At 38.6% G+C, this 15,738-nt stretch overlaps 1 protein-coding gene across 1 annotated transcript in view; it reads left to right on the forward strand.

Annotated features, from left to right (window-relative positions):
• Positions 1–15,738, forward strand: part of LOC124721273 (ubiquitin carboxyl-terminal hydrolase 15-like) — a 149,704-nt gene that overhangs the window by 74,112 nt on the left and 59,854 nt on the right. The window contains exons 8-10 of the mRNA XM_047246155.1: positions 1,286–1,444; positions 3,444–3,626; positions 7,896–8,116. Of these exons, the coding sequence (XP_047102111.1) occupies positions 1,286–1,444; positions 3,444–3,626; positions 7,896–8,116 (563 nt within the window). The remainder of the gene's footprint in view (positions 1–1,285; positions 1,445–3,443; positions 3,627–7,895; positions 8,117–15,738) is intronic.

Consider the following 15,738-nt stretch of genomic DNA (forward strand, 5'->3'; position numbering starts at 1 on the left):
GAATATCTACTGTCATTGGCTGGTGAAATTACGTGACATGAGCAATGACTGGCCTAGAAAAGTGCATCGCAAGCTTGAATTCAATGTTTCAGAAAGTATCATGCGGTATTTGGTGGAATTCAAATTTATACTTTTGAAGTACAAAAAAAAATGGAGTGTACTTCAAACATCTTTCCAAAATGTCCCTCCCCCTTCCCCTCCCCCCCTCTGAATATAGTTTTCTGAAGTGCTGGGAAATTCTACGCTGGTGTATAAAACTATAACCAATCAAAGGATTCATAAGTTTTACAGTTCCCAGGAAATGTATACTGCCACTTAACTCAGAAAGAGTGTATTATCACCTGGGAGAAAGCGTATTTTTAACCGGGAAATCTGGGAATTTTTTTTTCCTTGTTCGCGTATACACCCTGTGTATTCCAGATCACAAGTTTTGCCTTCATAGCAGTGTCTTATGAAGGCACGAGTATGAGTTTGAAAATGAGTCTGGCATGGTTTTCTTATGTCAAGAAGCTTCACAATAGCATACGCTCGATTTTGCAGTGAAAGATTCATTTTGAACCTTGAATCTTTTTTGTTGTCACAGTCGAGTATACTTGACATAAAAGTATTGTGCTGCATCATAATGTAAAAACCTGTACTGGGGAAACCAACATTTCAGCGGAAGTTCTGGGTATACCCAGAAGAAGGCATCTGTAACCGTGAGCGAAATGTTGGTTTCTCCAATATAGTTGTATACATTATGGTGTGGTACCATCCTCCGAAATGTTTTATGTCAACTGACTATCTGTGGAAGCCTATGCAATCAAGTGTACTTGTTGCATCCCTGGCTAATATGAGGTTACTCCCTTTTATCCAACTATAACGACAACTGTTTGATTGTTACCTTTGATTTTTTTTTTTTTTTTTTTTTTTTTTTTTTTTTTTTTTTTTTTTTTTTTTTTTTTTGAGATGAATTGTTTAAAATTCTTCTGTAAAACTGACAGAGTTAGAATCCAAATGTCTCGGTTGAAAACCGAGGTAAATAATGATCACTTTTGAAATATTTTTAATGCTCATCTGATGGGTGTTTGTACAAGCAGTAATGACTTCAGTTCTTCTGTTGCATGGAACTTGTTTTGATGATATGCTTTGCAGTAAATTTCAGGTCCAGTTCTACCATGAGCCGTAGTTTCAAAACCAGTAACATTTTCATACTGTAGTATATGAAGGGCCTTGGGTGCCTATTAAATTTTTACATGATATTTGTGCGTCACATACATAATTTTTCTTTTTCATTTAACTGCAGCACCAGGTAGGAAAATTTGCTCCACAATTCTCAGGATATCAACAGCATGACTCCCAAGAATTGTTAACCTTTTTATTGGATGGGTTGCATGAGGACCTAAATCGAATTAGACAGAAGCCATACATTGAGCTACGCGATGCTGATGGACGTCCAGATAAAGTGAGTATGTTTAATTTAATATTGTTACACAGTAAATATCTACTATAATTTGGAAGTTGTTCAGATTAGTGTGGTTATTATTCCATTGTGTGTAATGATGACAGAAGTTTCTAATTATTACTTGTGAAGTAAGTGACAGGCCTATACAACAAAAGTACCACTCTGTTGAATTTACTGCTAGTATGATCTGAGGTTCAGTCCTCATTTGGTCCACATTTGGGGGAAGACACTGACGTAAAATGATGCTGGCATGATGTTGGCTGACAAGTAGTGTTTACAAACATTATGTAGTTAAGTTTCTTGACGCCAGGGTGCTCTACTTAGTGGATTTAAACTGGTAAGTGTGTAAAAGTTGGAAGAATTCATTCTGTATCTCCTGCCGCTACCAAACTACTCTGCATGGTGGCTGACAGGAGTTACTAGGTTTGTATGAATAAAGGTATCATGACCAATCACAACCATTTCCAAACTGTCTCTACATCACATGCGCAGTTTTATGATTGTTGTAATCGTTCTCACATCTCTGTCAAACCATATGTAGTGTGTTACGCCTTTTGGCCACTTGTAGCACTAGTTGACATTTTCATTCAATTTGCATTGCTTAAATGTTTTCAGTTTAAACACAGTGCTAATTCATATGTTCTCATGCTGAGCAGAACGTGTTTCAAGTATTTATTCTCATTGTTAATTGCGTGCGCGGTTATCTACATAACTGAGGAAGCACACTACAGGATAACCTCAAAAAGACGACTACAGTTAAAGATATGCAGAACAACACATATCAAACACCACACAAAACACTTATTTAAATATTTGCACTTGATATCAAGAAAAAATTCTCGAAACACACTGTGCTAAGCATAAAAAAATATGTGACTGATTCAGTGTTTCATTATTTAAATAATGAATGACAGCTGCAGGCATTCCAATAACGTCAATAATGGCATATTAAATTGAGTCAAACGTTTCTGCTTCCCAGTTATCAGTTCCCATAATATCAGAAGTTTTTATTAGATAATAAACCATTATTAGATAATAAACAAGTCTCTGATATGAGTATTTTGATGCCTATTATGTGCACATACATAAAATGCAAGGGGTTATACTAGACATAGCTTTTACAGCTTAAAATGTTATTTCCCACATTTTACATTTTCTTGCATTTTACACCATTTTTTATAAAGTCCCTTGAAAAGTGTAAAAGTGGGGTTTCATTGTACAAAAAGATGGTTATTGCATGCAAACAATATGATAGTTGCACCTGTACTATTCCCTTATATTTTGTAGCATTACCCTGTATATTATTTTCACTGTTAGTTTGGTTTTCTTGTTATGATAATTCATAGATACAAACAGCAGTCTTTTTAATTGTGCTAATTTGACTCTACAGTCTGCTTTACTGCCAAGATTTCGTTATGGAATACAGCATATTCCAGTTGTAAAATGTTATGGTTCTGAGATAACAAATTTTCCAGTGAAAAAATACTGATACGTGTAAAGAAAGCTTGAAGTGTGCGAGAAATATATAAGCTAAAGTATATGTTATGAGTATTTTGGTCTCCTAGTAATTTACTCAGACTTTCATTAGACTGATTGAGCAGTTTGTTCTGATGTAAAGTATTAACTGTACAGTAATATTTTAACATAATTTTATAATAATAAACAGTTATGCAATAATGTTTCCTGTTTACATATTGTTGTATATCTGATGTCTTTCCAGAACATTTATTGTCATCAAATTATGTTGCTTGAGATTTTAATTTTGCGGAAGTGATTAGAAGTAATAGATTATGTTAAATTGTAAAAGCTAACCATATCATATTTTCCAAGAATTGTGTAGGACTAAACTAAGTATGTGTTATCTGAATTTGGAATCTTTGTATAAGAACAATCATTGACCAGAAAAAAGTGCTGTAGTGTGAGGATAGTACACATTTTTTTATGCACTCGTTAAGTGTCACCATAGTTTATAAGCACCACCCTCTCTGTGTTTTCACAGGAAGTTGCAGAAGAGTCGTGGAAAAATTATCGTAGACGAAATGATTCCATTATTGTTGATGTATTCCACGGGCTGTTAAAATCTACTGTTGTCTGCCCAGAATGTTCGAAGGTTTCAATAACATTCGACCCATTTTGCTATTTGTCTCTGCCTCTACCTATCAGAAGAGAACGGGTAATTGAGGTAAGTCATATAGTATAAAAGAATTTGGTCCTGTTTGAAAATTATGCATACTACTGTGGAAAATTAGGAATTGTTTTAGTACACAAAACTGGGAATATTAGATGACAATGTGGAAAAACAGCACTCAGTCACTTATTTAAAAATAATTTAAATTCGCATCTATTTTTGTTGAAATTTCCATCTATTTTTTTGTTAGTAAATGATTAGACACACAAATTTGTAAGGTTGTAATGCTACATGAGTGAAGACAAACCGAGCTTTAGTTCTCTGAAACTGACTGTTAAAAAAAAGTGTTTGATTGGGAACGTTTTGACTAGAACATTCACTTTTGCAAGAACCTCAACACCTTTTTCTTCCAAAATACTTAGTTTTCTTCGTTTGGCTGGATTTACACTTTCAAAAATAATTTGTCCTGTTGAAAAGGAGCAGCATTTTCGTGTGGGTGAACTGAATGCATTTCTGATTTAAAATGTTTCTGGACATTGTTTGTCTTTTCTCACCCAGTTTGATGATTACAGAATCTGCAGATTATTAATTTCGACCTTTCGTGGGCAACCCATGTTTGACAGTGCTACAGATAGAACTGACAAGACACTTAGAGTAGAAGTAGAATTGAATATGTGGTAACTTTATTTTAACATTAGGGGAAGAATATCCGCACACAGTCAAAAAAGTTACAGATTTTGTTACCCAGTCCCTATAGCACAGAGTGCGGGCACTGTAGGCTATTGTGGCTGTTGGCCGTGAGTGTAAATGCACTAGAATTTGGCTGCCGCAGGGGAGAGGAAAGGTACAAGGGAAGAAGCTCCACCTCCATTTCTCAGGGCAGTGCCCTACAGCAGAATTGACATATTGAGTCACAGAGATCGCCGATTGCTTCTGGTGTTGTAGCATCATAATCAAAATCCTTGATGGACCAGGATTAACTGCTTCACTTATTTCAGAATAAGAAAAGAAAATGATCAATGCACAACATAAAGCATTTGGGGGTGGCTGCTTGCACACTGGCTTGTTTAGGTTAGTAGAGTATTCCTAATGACGTAGTCCTGGCCCGGCCTCTAATGATATTCGATGCAACCATAATTTGAAAGATCTTCCAACTAATTTGCCATGTTAAAAGTGTCTGCATTGTACCATCTCTTGAGCTTTAGCTACCAGACACACACACACACACACACACACACACACACACACACACACACACCTGCTGAGTACTGTGTTGCATTATGCAGCATGTATTTTAACTAGACCATTCAACTGCCCACAGTCAGCATGGCACCAGATCACTGAGCACTTTGATCCGTCATTTCGTTTGTACACTTTTTATTTTGCAAACAGGTTCTTACACACATTCCAAATTGAGCTTTGCCAGTACAATACTAGTAATTGAAAATAGGTTACATTTTTTATCTTTAAATGCAGCAAATAAAGCTATTTCAGCCTGTATCTGATAAAATAGTTCACCTGGATACAAGTAGCTATAAAATAGTGTCTATTAAGTAATTTTGTATTTTGAGGCAGAATTTGCTTCTATTTCACATTTATTGTAAGATGTGAATTTTTCTGGTCAATCATCCATTGTTTAAGCTGAAAACGCAGGAGTGCCACTGTGGTTGGAATACAAATAATAAGAGGTGTAGAGGTAGCTTCTTGCTGTATAGTTGAGGCATTGAACTGTTAACAGGAACATAAGCAAGATTGAAAAATCTACCAAGCTTTTGAAAAATGTACGCGCCCACCCCCCCCCCCCCCCCCCCCCCCCCCCACCCACACACACACACACACACACACACACACACACACACACACACTCTTATAGTGTTGTGGCACTGCAGGCTGATTGGTTTGAGTTTTGTGTCAGGTGAAATGGGTGAGATGAGCAAGAACGCAGTGAGGGAAAGGTAGGGGTGGAGTGTTGGGAAGCTGATGGCTGGGAGGGAGATGCAGCGCAAGAAGAGAAAGCTGCTTGATGAATTGAAGAAGTGGGATAGAAAGAGAGCTGGAATAGAGCAAAGGAAGAGGCAGACCCATGTGAGTTTAGAATAATGGATTAAAGTGGGGAGATATGGGGACAGGGGTTCAGATGGCTTTGGAATATGGGTAGTGGATAATGAGGCCAGGTGGACTGTGGTGTGGAGGAGTTTATTCTAAGGACAATTCCCATCTCCGTCATTCCGGAAAGCCAATATTGTTTGGAAGGGTTCAGCCAGCAAGGGTTGTGAAGCAGCCACCGAAGTTGAGCTTGTGCTTGTCAGTATTTTCTTCCACTGGGTTGTCAAACTTCGCTCTTTACCTCAGTTTGATAGTGCCTATTCATGTGGGTGGGCAGCTGGTTGGTGGCTGTGCTCACTTTCATAGATGCCTATGGCTCTAATAGGATAGGCTGCGCTTGTGTTAGTAGTGGAGTGTGATGCCCAGTGTGGAGGAAGAAGACAGTTCTTGTACTTGGATCTTTCACAGCGGTACAACCCATATGGCAAGGTTTTGGGAGGAGATATGCTGCAGGGACGCACCAAGAAATTTTGTAGATTGGGTGGACAGTGGAATATCAATTCTGAAGAGGTGTGAAGTATTGGGAGAAGTTTCTTCCCAAATGTCAGGGTGCAATGCAATATTGTTGAAGCACTGGTGGGGATGTGGGGTGATAATGAGTAAAATTGGGGGGGGGGGGGGGGGGCTCCATTTCTATGCACCTAGTTCATGGTTGTGGCTGGGGTATTAGAAGCATGTGTGTGGACGGCATGGCAGATCTATGTGTGGCCCAGGTTTGGAATGTAATTTCTGTCAATGAACTCCTTAGTAAGACCTCTTTCATACTAAGTAAGAGGATCGATTGTCAGTGCAGATGCATCCCCTGTTGTCAGCTAACTGAATTGGCTTCTCTTTCATTTGCTGAGAGGTTTGCATTCGACCTAAAAACAAAGGTGAGGGCAAGTTGAACCTAAGAAAATTCTGATAGATAACCAGGGACTGGTTGAGTGGGCATTAGAGAGGGTCACAATTGGGTGGAGGTGTAAACCCTGTCCTGTGCAGCCACCTAGCACATCCTATTCCAGTTCAATCACAGGGATATTCTGCTGTATCGGATGTAAGGCCATATATAAAAGCGATTGTGACATAACACCAACTCTGCTATAACTTCTGCATAGTGTGGATATGACCACCAATCAGATATTCACAGAAATGAATTATCACTGCCAAACTATGGCCAACAGCAAAATTTATTATCCAGGAATAGAACATACTGAGTGAAAAAGGCTCAACTTCAGTGACTGCTTCAGCACTCATTTCATCCAGGTTTCCCCCCCCCCCCCCCCCAATGCGTCACTGAATAATGTAAATGGGAGCTGCGTACTTCTATCCCACAAGCCTCCTTGCCTCAGATTTCAGTAGCGTAACTGCCATCTCAATCCCACCATCACCGCTGTCTCCATGCTTCTCCAACTTCAATCCATAATGCCACACTCAAACTTTTTTCTTTGCTCTCTGTGGCCACGTTCTTCCCCTTATTGCAGCTGTTGAATCATGATGATGTGATAACTTAACCAAGTATGTAACTGAAATTTTTACAGACTGCATAATATGGAAGTTCTTTGAGATGCTGAGCATGGCAGAAATAAGTTTGTGCAGAATGAATACTGAAAACTTTTGAATAATTGTTAGTCGATAAAATCACAGGTATAGATAGTTAGGAAATGTCATCTAGAAATTTGTACTTTGTATAAACTATGAAGGATGGGGTTGGGTTGTTGTGGGGGGAGGAGACCAGACAGCGAGGGTCTTCAGTCTCATCAGATTAGGGAAGGATGAGGAAGGAAGTCGGCCGTGCCCCTTTCAAAGGAACCATCCCGGCCTTTGCCTGGAGCGATTTAGGGGAAATCATGGAAAACCTAAATCAGGATGGCCAGACATCGGATTGAACCATTGTCCTCCGGATGCGAGTCCAGTGTGCTAAAAAACTTATGAAAGATGCATATACTTTATCCATATGCTGTTTCCTTTTTAAAATTTCTTTTAGAAATACAAAGCCACACTCAACTGCTTTTATTTTCAGTAATATTTTATTCTTTAATAATTGCACTTCAGTGGTAGTTTTAAGAGTGCACATATTAATTTATTGGTATAAAGCATGTGTACTTGTCCTTCCAGGACATAATTATAAAATAAGTAAATGAAGTAACTATTTAATTTGCAATGCATATATTCCTGTGTAGGGATGTAAATTGCTCTAATAAAAATTAAAATTCTAACATGATGTATTTTTTCTAGGTTACATTTGTGCCACATGATACTACAAACAAGATATGTAAATACCGATTAAACATGATACGGAAGGGTACTATACAAACATTGTTAACTGCATTCAGTAGTATGACTAGAATTAAAACAGAACACTTAATTGTGGCTGAAATTCAGAGCCACCATTTCCATAAGTTTTACACTGTCAATGATCCTTTGGATAGCATTGATGAAAAGGATGAAATATTTATGTAAGTATTTTGCTTTTTTCACTGTCTTTTAACTATCTGCCATATGTATTTGAATCTATGCAAGCATTGTGGTGATATTTTTAAAATCTCTATGTAGATTTACTTTTACAGCTTTGTACTCTCTGTACATTCTTATGTTTATAATTCCATATATAGTTTGTTGTAAGATCAAGTACTGTGGTAAACTGAGGAGCTAGGGGAACCATGCCCATCTGTTATCTACAATACTGTTTGTGAAACAGGAAACATCCAGCAAAAAGGGCTAAATTCATGCAAACTTGAAGGATGTGCAAAGCAGTATGTTAGCAATAAATGATTAAGGTTACAAAGGGATGATATACATGTGGGCCCAAATGATCAGTGTGTGGAACACAGATTTATTACATTTTGACTCGTACAGGGAGTGTTGCCACTAGAGTTTGTATTGTAGTGTATTGTATTGAATTGTGTGAGTGTGTGTGTGTGTGTGTGTGTGTGTGAGAGAGAGAGAGAGAGAGAGAGAGAGAGAGAGAGAGAGTTGTTGAAGTTTGTATGAGACAATGAGGGGGATATGGCTGTACAATGTGCCAACGGATGATGACTGCCACATTGTCCTCCATGATCTCAGTGATTTGTAAAATTTCTTTAATAATATTGATATGATACTGAAGCATCCCAGTGGATATGTTTACATTGGTGATTCAGTGCTGGAAACTGAGAGTTGGACTGGTGGTGCATATCCCACTGCATGTCTTCCATTATCCAAAAACCTCAAACATTTAAATGTAACATGACTACAGATGTCACAACAGTGTAACAGTGTGCTTTACAAAACTGTGAATGTGGACCAACAAGGGTGCTGCACTTTGACACTGCAGCAGCCTGACGTGAACATGGGTCAAGTGACAAACTGGAATCAGAGAAGTTTTTGGGATGTGGGAAACTACCCTGAGGGATGCTTAAATTCAAGGATGCTGCATGACCATGGATGTACAGTTGGTCACATTTAGAGGTTGCTGTCCATTTCGAGAATACGTGCCATCAAAACCAGATAGTTACGGAATAAAGTTCTATGCAAATTGTGACAGTTGAACAAGCTACTGCTGGAAAATGAAAGTATTTGGGAAAGGAGGAAGAAATCAGAGCCGTGTGACTTGGAGAGAATGTTGTAAAAACCCTAGTGATTGAACTTGTGGACGTATATCACCTGTGATAACTGTTTTATATCTCTTGATTCAACTCGTTATTTGTTGTGAATAGAATATTCAGTTCTAGCCACAAAAAAAAAAGAATAAAACAGGTGAATTGTCTGTTGATGTTAGTACACCTAAAGGTATCTTATTTGGTTTTCTTATGTGCCTAACAAGAACAAAGTTGCTACTGCCTTTAGCACTCTTATTGACCAACGAACAGTATTGTCATCAGAAGTATGACGATGTACAATGTCCCAAAGGTGGCATTCACATCATGGCCCAGAAGATGTGGTCCTCATCATGGTTGATGTAATTGTAATGAAAGCAAACATAATTTGGAGGATGCTTGTTACAATTTTTTTTTTAAAAAAGGAGAGAGACACAGGACTTTCATCATTAAGTTAGGAAAGCAACTGGCAGGGGTAAAGAAGTCAATGAATTCATTAGTAGCACCATATTCAGGAAGGGCAGCGAAACCTCCAGCTAAGAAGAGATGATATGCATGTGCATATTGTGTAGAGAAGAAAGGTATAAAAGTAGAAAAAGTCAAATTATAAGTGCACCAAACCTTTGTGCTCAGAACATTCTGCTATTAACTGTGGACCCTGCACAAATTTATAATAAGAATTATATTATAAAAACACTTGGTGTAGAATGAGACTAAACTATGTCTTAAAAAGACACCTGTAAAACCAAAAAATTATGTTTTTTAAAATGTAAATTTTAAATAAATAAAATTATTTTAAAAGTATTTACATGTCAAAGGTGGTTCATGCCATAAGTAGTCAACATAGTGTCAATTCATACAACACGAGTGTAGAGGCATTGTACAGATTTTCTGGTAAGCAGAGCATTAATTTCTCATTTCCTAAGCTAATTCCCTCAGCATTGCCTGATTTGATTACACTCTATACCATTGTTTTACTTTTGTTAATGCTTATCTTTGTAACTACATTTTAAGACATAATACATACTGTTCAGCTGCTTTTCCAAGTCCTTTGCTGCCTTTGGAAGAATTACAATGTCATTGGCAAACTTTGGAGTTTTTAATTATTCCCCGTGGAGTGAAATTCCATTTCCAAATTTCTCCTTGATTTCCTTTACTGCTATCTCAGTGCACAGATCAAATAACATCAGGGATACGCTAAAATGCTGTCTCACTCCTTTCTCAACTATGGCTTCCCTTTCATATCCCTCAATTCTTAAAGTTGCAGTTTCTTTAAAAGTTGTAAATAACATTTGGCTCCATGTATTTTGTTGCTTCTACCTTCAGAATTTCAAAGAGTGCAGTTCAGTCAACACTGGCAAAAGCTTTCTCTGAATCTACAAATGCTATAACCATAGGTTTGCCTCTCTTTAATGTATCTTCTAGGGTAATTTGTAGTGTCAGTATTGTCTTGTGTGTTCCTACATTGCTCCTGTGCTCAAGCCACTCTTCCCCAAGGTTGGTGCTCAGCAAGATGGCACAGTGCTTAGCACACTGGACCCACATTCGGGAGGACAGTCTGGCCATCTAGATTTAGGTCCTTGATGATTTCCCTAAATCGCTCCAGGTAAATGCATGAATGGTTCCTTTGAAAAAGGACATGGCTGATTTCATCCCCCCTCTTTTTGTAATCCCACCGTCTGTAATGACTGCACTGTAGACAGGATGCTTAACTCTAATCTTCTCTCCTTCCGTCCTTCATATCACCTTGTGCCAGTTTTTACATTCTTCTGTTAACAGTGCATATCAATAGTTTGCAACAATGACTTGTTAAACTGATGGTTCAGTAATATTCGCAACTGTCAGCAACTGCCTTCCTTGGAATTGAAATAATTAAGTTTGGTTTGAGGGCATTTCACATGTCTTGTATATTTTGCACACCAGGTGGAATAATTTTGTCATGGTTGACTCTCCCAAGAATCTCAGTAATTCTGAGGGAATGTCATCTATTTCACAGGCTTTATTACCATTTAGATCTTTCAGTTCTTTGTCAAATTTCCCCTCCCCAGTATCATGTCTCCCATCTCATATTCACCTACTACATTTTCTCTTTCTATAACATTGTCCTCAAGTTCGCTTCCCTTATATATGCACCCTCTACAGAGGGTGGTCAAAACAGTCAGAAAAGTTTGTTAGGGTGTTGCAGAGTAGGTTGTGCTGAGAAATAATTGTTAAGAAAAAATCTGATACTTTGGACTGTTTCCAAGTTAACCAATCAGGCTGTTGTGCATTCAAATTCAAATGGTGCACCAAACACAATTAGTGTCAGTTGTTCTCGTAGCGCAGATGATAGCACACAAGACTGCTTAGTCATTGTCTCGGGTTCGATACTTACTACCTTTCCATGTCCAAGTTTTTTGTTTCCCTTCATTGTTTGGTTTCCTAAAACCAAACGAAGAACACATTTGGCGACACTGTCTCTGGGAGGCTGCTTGAATTTCCACACACAACAACCTGATTGGCTAACTACAATGCTAATTAACTCGGAAATGGTGCACATGCTTAATTTGCTGCATTTTTATATTTTCTCCTTTCATCAGTTAAATTCATTATCACCTGTGTCATCGAGGGATTTCTGCTACACCTTGCATTTTACAAATGTGCTGTGTCTCTGCTAGCACACAATATCCTAAGTGAAGATGCATTCTGTGAAATACTAACACTGCCCCTCAACTGTTTCTTCTCAGGTGAGACTTCAGTATGTGTAATGTGTCATAATGGGCCTGCAACTGCCTACCCCAGGAGTCAAGCTTTAGCATGCCTCTTGTTTTCAGAAGATGCTTGTCCTTCATGCAAATTATGCACTTCAGCATTTAAAATGCATTGTTCTCTGCTATCACTCTCTCAACGGGTGCAACTCTCACGGACACTGATCAGTGGAAATTGGTTTATGAGTTTCACTCCAGTGCCCGCTCTCCAGTTTGGATCAGCTAAGCCATTTCTCCACCGTACTCTTTCTTTCAGGACTGTTAGTCAAGCTACGTATGTAGAAGAGCTTCTGTAAACTTTGGAAAAAAGAACAGATGTACTGAGAGCTGTGAATGCAGGTTGAGAATCGTGCCTGGATAACTTAGCTTACAAGACCACAGAAGGCAAGGTTCCAGATTAGAGTCCCAGCATACATCTCTGGCACATCGTACTGCATTTGCAGCAGCAACTTGAGCTGCAGTTGGCACCACAGCAACACAATGGACTGTTTAAAATTGGTTACGTGAAGGTCAGCTCTGAGCCAGATGCCCTTTAGTGTGCATGTCACTGACCTCAAACCACAGCCATGTGCGACTTCAGTGGTGTCAAGTGAGAGCTCATTGGAGGACAGGATCGAAGTGTGTTGTGTTTTCTAATGTATGGTGGTACTGCCTGGATGCCAGTGATTGTTTCTGAGGAGGCCAGTTGGGAACCTGCAACCATCATGTCTGTGTACTAGACGTGCTGGACCAGCACCTGGAGGCATGATCTGGGGTGCAATTTTGTGTGACAGTGGGGGCACTTTCATGGTTATTCCACACACCCTGAATGCATACTTGTATGTCAGTCACATGGTTCGACTTCTTGTACTGCCATTCATGAAAGGCATTCCAGAGCGCGTTTTCCAACGGGATAACACTTGCTCGTGTATGACTGTTGCAACCCAACATGCTCTACACAATATTGACATGTTGCCTTGGCCTGCTCAATCACCAGATCTGTCTCCAATTGAATATGAATGTGACATTATTTGATGATAACTCCAGGGTCATCCACAAACAGAATTAACCATCCCTGTGTTGACTGACATAGTGCAACAGGCATGGAACTCCATCCCACAAACTGACATCTGCCACCTGTACAACACAATGCATGTACATTTGCATGCTTGCATTCAACATTCTGGTGGCTACACCGATTATTGTTGTACCAGCATTTCACATTTGCAATGGATAATCTTGCAGCTACTTCAACCTGTGACCTTGCCATGTTAATCACATAAATATGTTACCTAGACAAATGTATTCCCAAAATTTTATTACTCTATATGTTACTTATTTTTTGGTGTTGTAATTCTTTTTTCCATCAGTGTACTTGGACAGTATTGTGCAATCTGTACTAGTTACTACTGGTGACAGACTGCTGGAGGAATCGACTCAAAACTGGCTTCAAGACTTTGACATTGTCTGTGTGCCATGTTTTTAACAATACCTATTGTTGTTTTGATTTTCCTAAACTTAGAATAAGGTACATGGTTTTAAATTTTGAATATTTAATTTGGTTTCTGGACCTCATACTTTATTAGTAGCTTATGCAGGAGTCACATTTGGGGGAGCGAAAAAGGTGATTCTTCAAAGCACTCAATAATTTAACAGCAAGGTGTGTGGGATAATGGTAGCAGACTGAACCTATCTGCTGAAGTTTTATAGACTCTTTCTGTGGTCTTGGCTTGATTATAGATATGTGGTGTGTGGAAGGATCTGCCAGAATAGTATACTTGAAAAATATTGGATGCATCCTACTACCAGCCTTTGTACTGAGGTCAACAAGCTGACACATCATCATCAGTTGGCAACTACACATGTTGAGATAAGCATATGAAATACACAGTGTACCACAGCCACCTACATATTATTTTGTTAGTGGCCAAACTATGGAACATATTTAATCATCTGTGAGCAACAAGGCTGTATGTGAGTAGTAGAGTTACACGTATTTCAGCAGTGGATGTGGTGTATGTATATGTATGTTTTACATAAAGGATGGAATAAATCACTACTTTGGCTTCTTAACAGGCCTAGGATTTTTTATTGGATGAATTTCAGAGAAGAAAGCACTGCAAACATGATTATTAGAGCTTTATTTTATAATATTTCAGAGAGCACCAAAATTTTAATGTGTGTTCACATGGATGAAAACAGTGTGACTCTCTTGGCTACTCAGTGGTACCCTTAATCATCATGTCTTCGGGTTTCCATACCAAAGACCTTCACAGTGTTCAACACTGAGTTGTATGTGATCCTAAAAGAGTTGTATAATATGTCATTATGCAGTTGAAAAATATGGCATTACCTTACTGGCTGTAATCTCACTGTTAGAAGGTTTTATACCAAAGGGGTGAAGCAAGACTTAATATGAGGTACAAGAAGCTATAGATGGTGAAACCAGTGATGTCCCTCATTCCAGTCACATTGATGGCTTAAAGTCCTCATTCATTTATGTAGCTGTTCCCCTCTATTAATAGAACTGACTTTCTGTTGTCCTTGGAACTCAGATTGTGAGGGTGCCTATCTAAAGCTAGACTGCTCCTTTTTGTATTCCTATTAAAGTTTTTCTGACATACCAGTGATGATCTTGTGGAATACAGTAGAGCAAGTCATAACCTTGAGACTCAGTTCATTACATAGATCTCATTGATTACTGCACCTCCATTCAAACCTAAAAATATGATTAATGTTCTCAGTTTGTAACATAAATTTAGGTTCTCAAATTAGATACCTCTAACAATTCTTGTTCACAACAAAAAATATTATTTAAACTATGAAAACTCATTGTTAGAAAGATACATATGTATAAACATTCAAAACATTGAAATAGGCAGCTCTGAATTCACACACTCTGGATTTAAAAGGGATAGTCAAATGAAAATGAGACAGATAGGAAAAAAGTAAAACCTTCATGGAAAAATTTTTGCAGTTGCTTGCAGAACCATAATTGTACCCAGGCATGCACACCCTTGTCCGAAGCATATGTGTTTCTTCTTGGCTCCAAAAATATTGAAATCGCATGGGTAGAGAGCAGGACTTTGTAGAGTTTCCAGTGAAACTTGTGCAGCGAACTTGAAACAACCTTGGCAACATGTGGGGGGGGGGGGGGGGGGGGGCTCAGCAGTCAAAAGGTGCAAGCTGTTTGTACAGTGCTTGTGGCAACCAAGCCTTGATTGGGATGAAGTTCTTCCAGCCAATGTGATTGATGAACGGAATGCTCTTTATGTGCAGTTGATTTCCCTAAATCATCTTTCGATTGGCAGGAAGATCATTTCTTGCCCTCACTAAATTAAATTGGAAATTCATGGTTTTTGTGATGCTTTGCAGTTGGCATGTGGTACTTGTGTATACATTAGATGGGTTCTTCCTAATAACAATGTTGTAGTCTCATTGGCTGCAACCAAATCTCACATAGCCTCTGTCAAACAATAACCTCTCCCGTGACTGGAGTTGCATGGTGCTCTGCTTGTTGCTCAACTCATTTGTAAGGTGACTAATGCCTTAGACATAACAAACAATAGAGATATCCATCTGTGAGCAGACTCCACCGTAGTTCATTGTGGGCTGCAATGTCATGCTGGTCATAGGAAAACCCTTATTGCCAATGGTCTCTGAAATTCTGGAACTGTGTTCAGTTCCCAAATGGAGACATGTCAAATCTGAAGACACTCCTGCGAATTACTTATAACGTGCTATTGATCCAGCATCTTTTAGCTCACTTGGTCAGTG

This window comes from Schistocerca piceifrons, chromosome X (genome assembly GCF_021461385.2).
Source record: "Schistocerca piceifrons isolate TAMUIC-IGC-003096 chromosome X, iqSchPice1.1, whole genome shotgun sequence".
NCBI lineage: Eukaryota > Metazoa > Arthropoda > Insecta > Orthoptera > Acrididae > Schistocerca > Schistocerca piceifrons.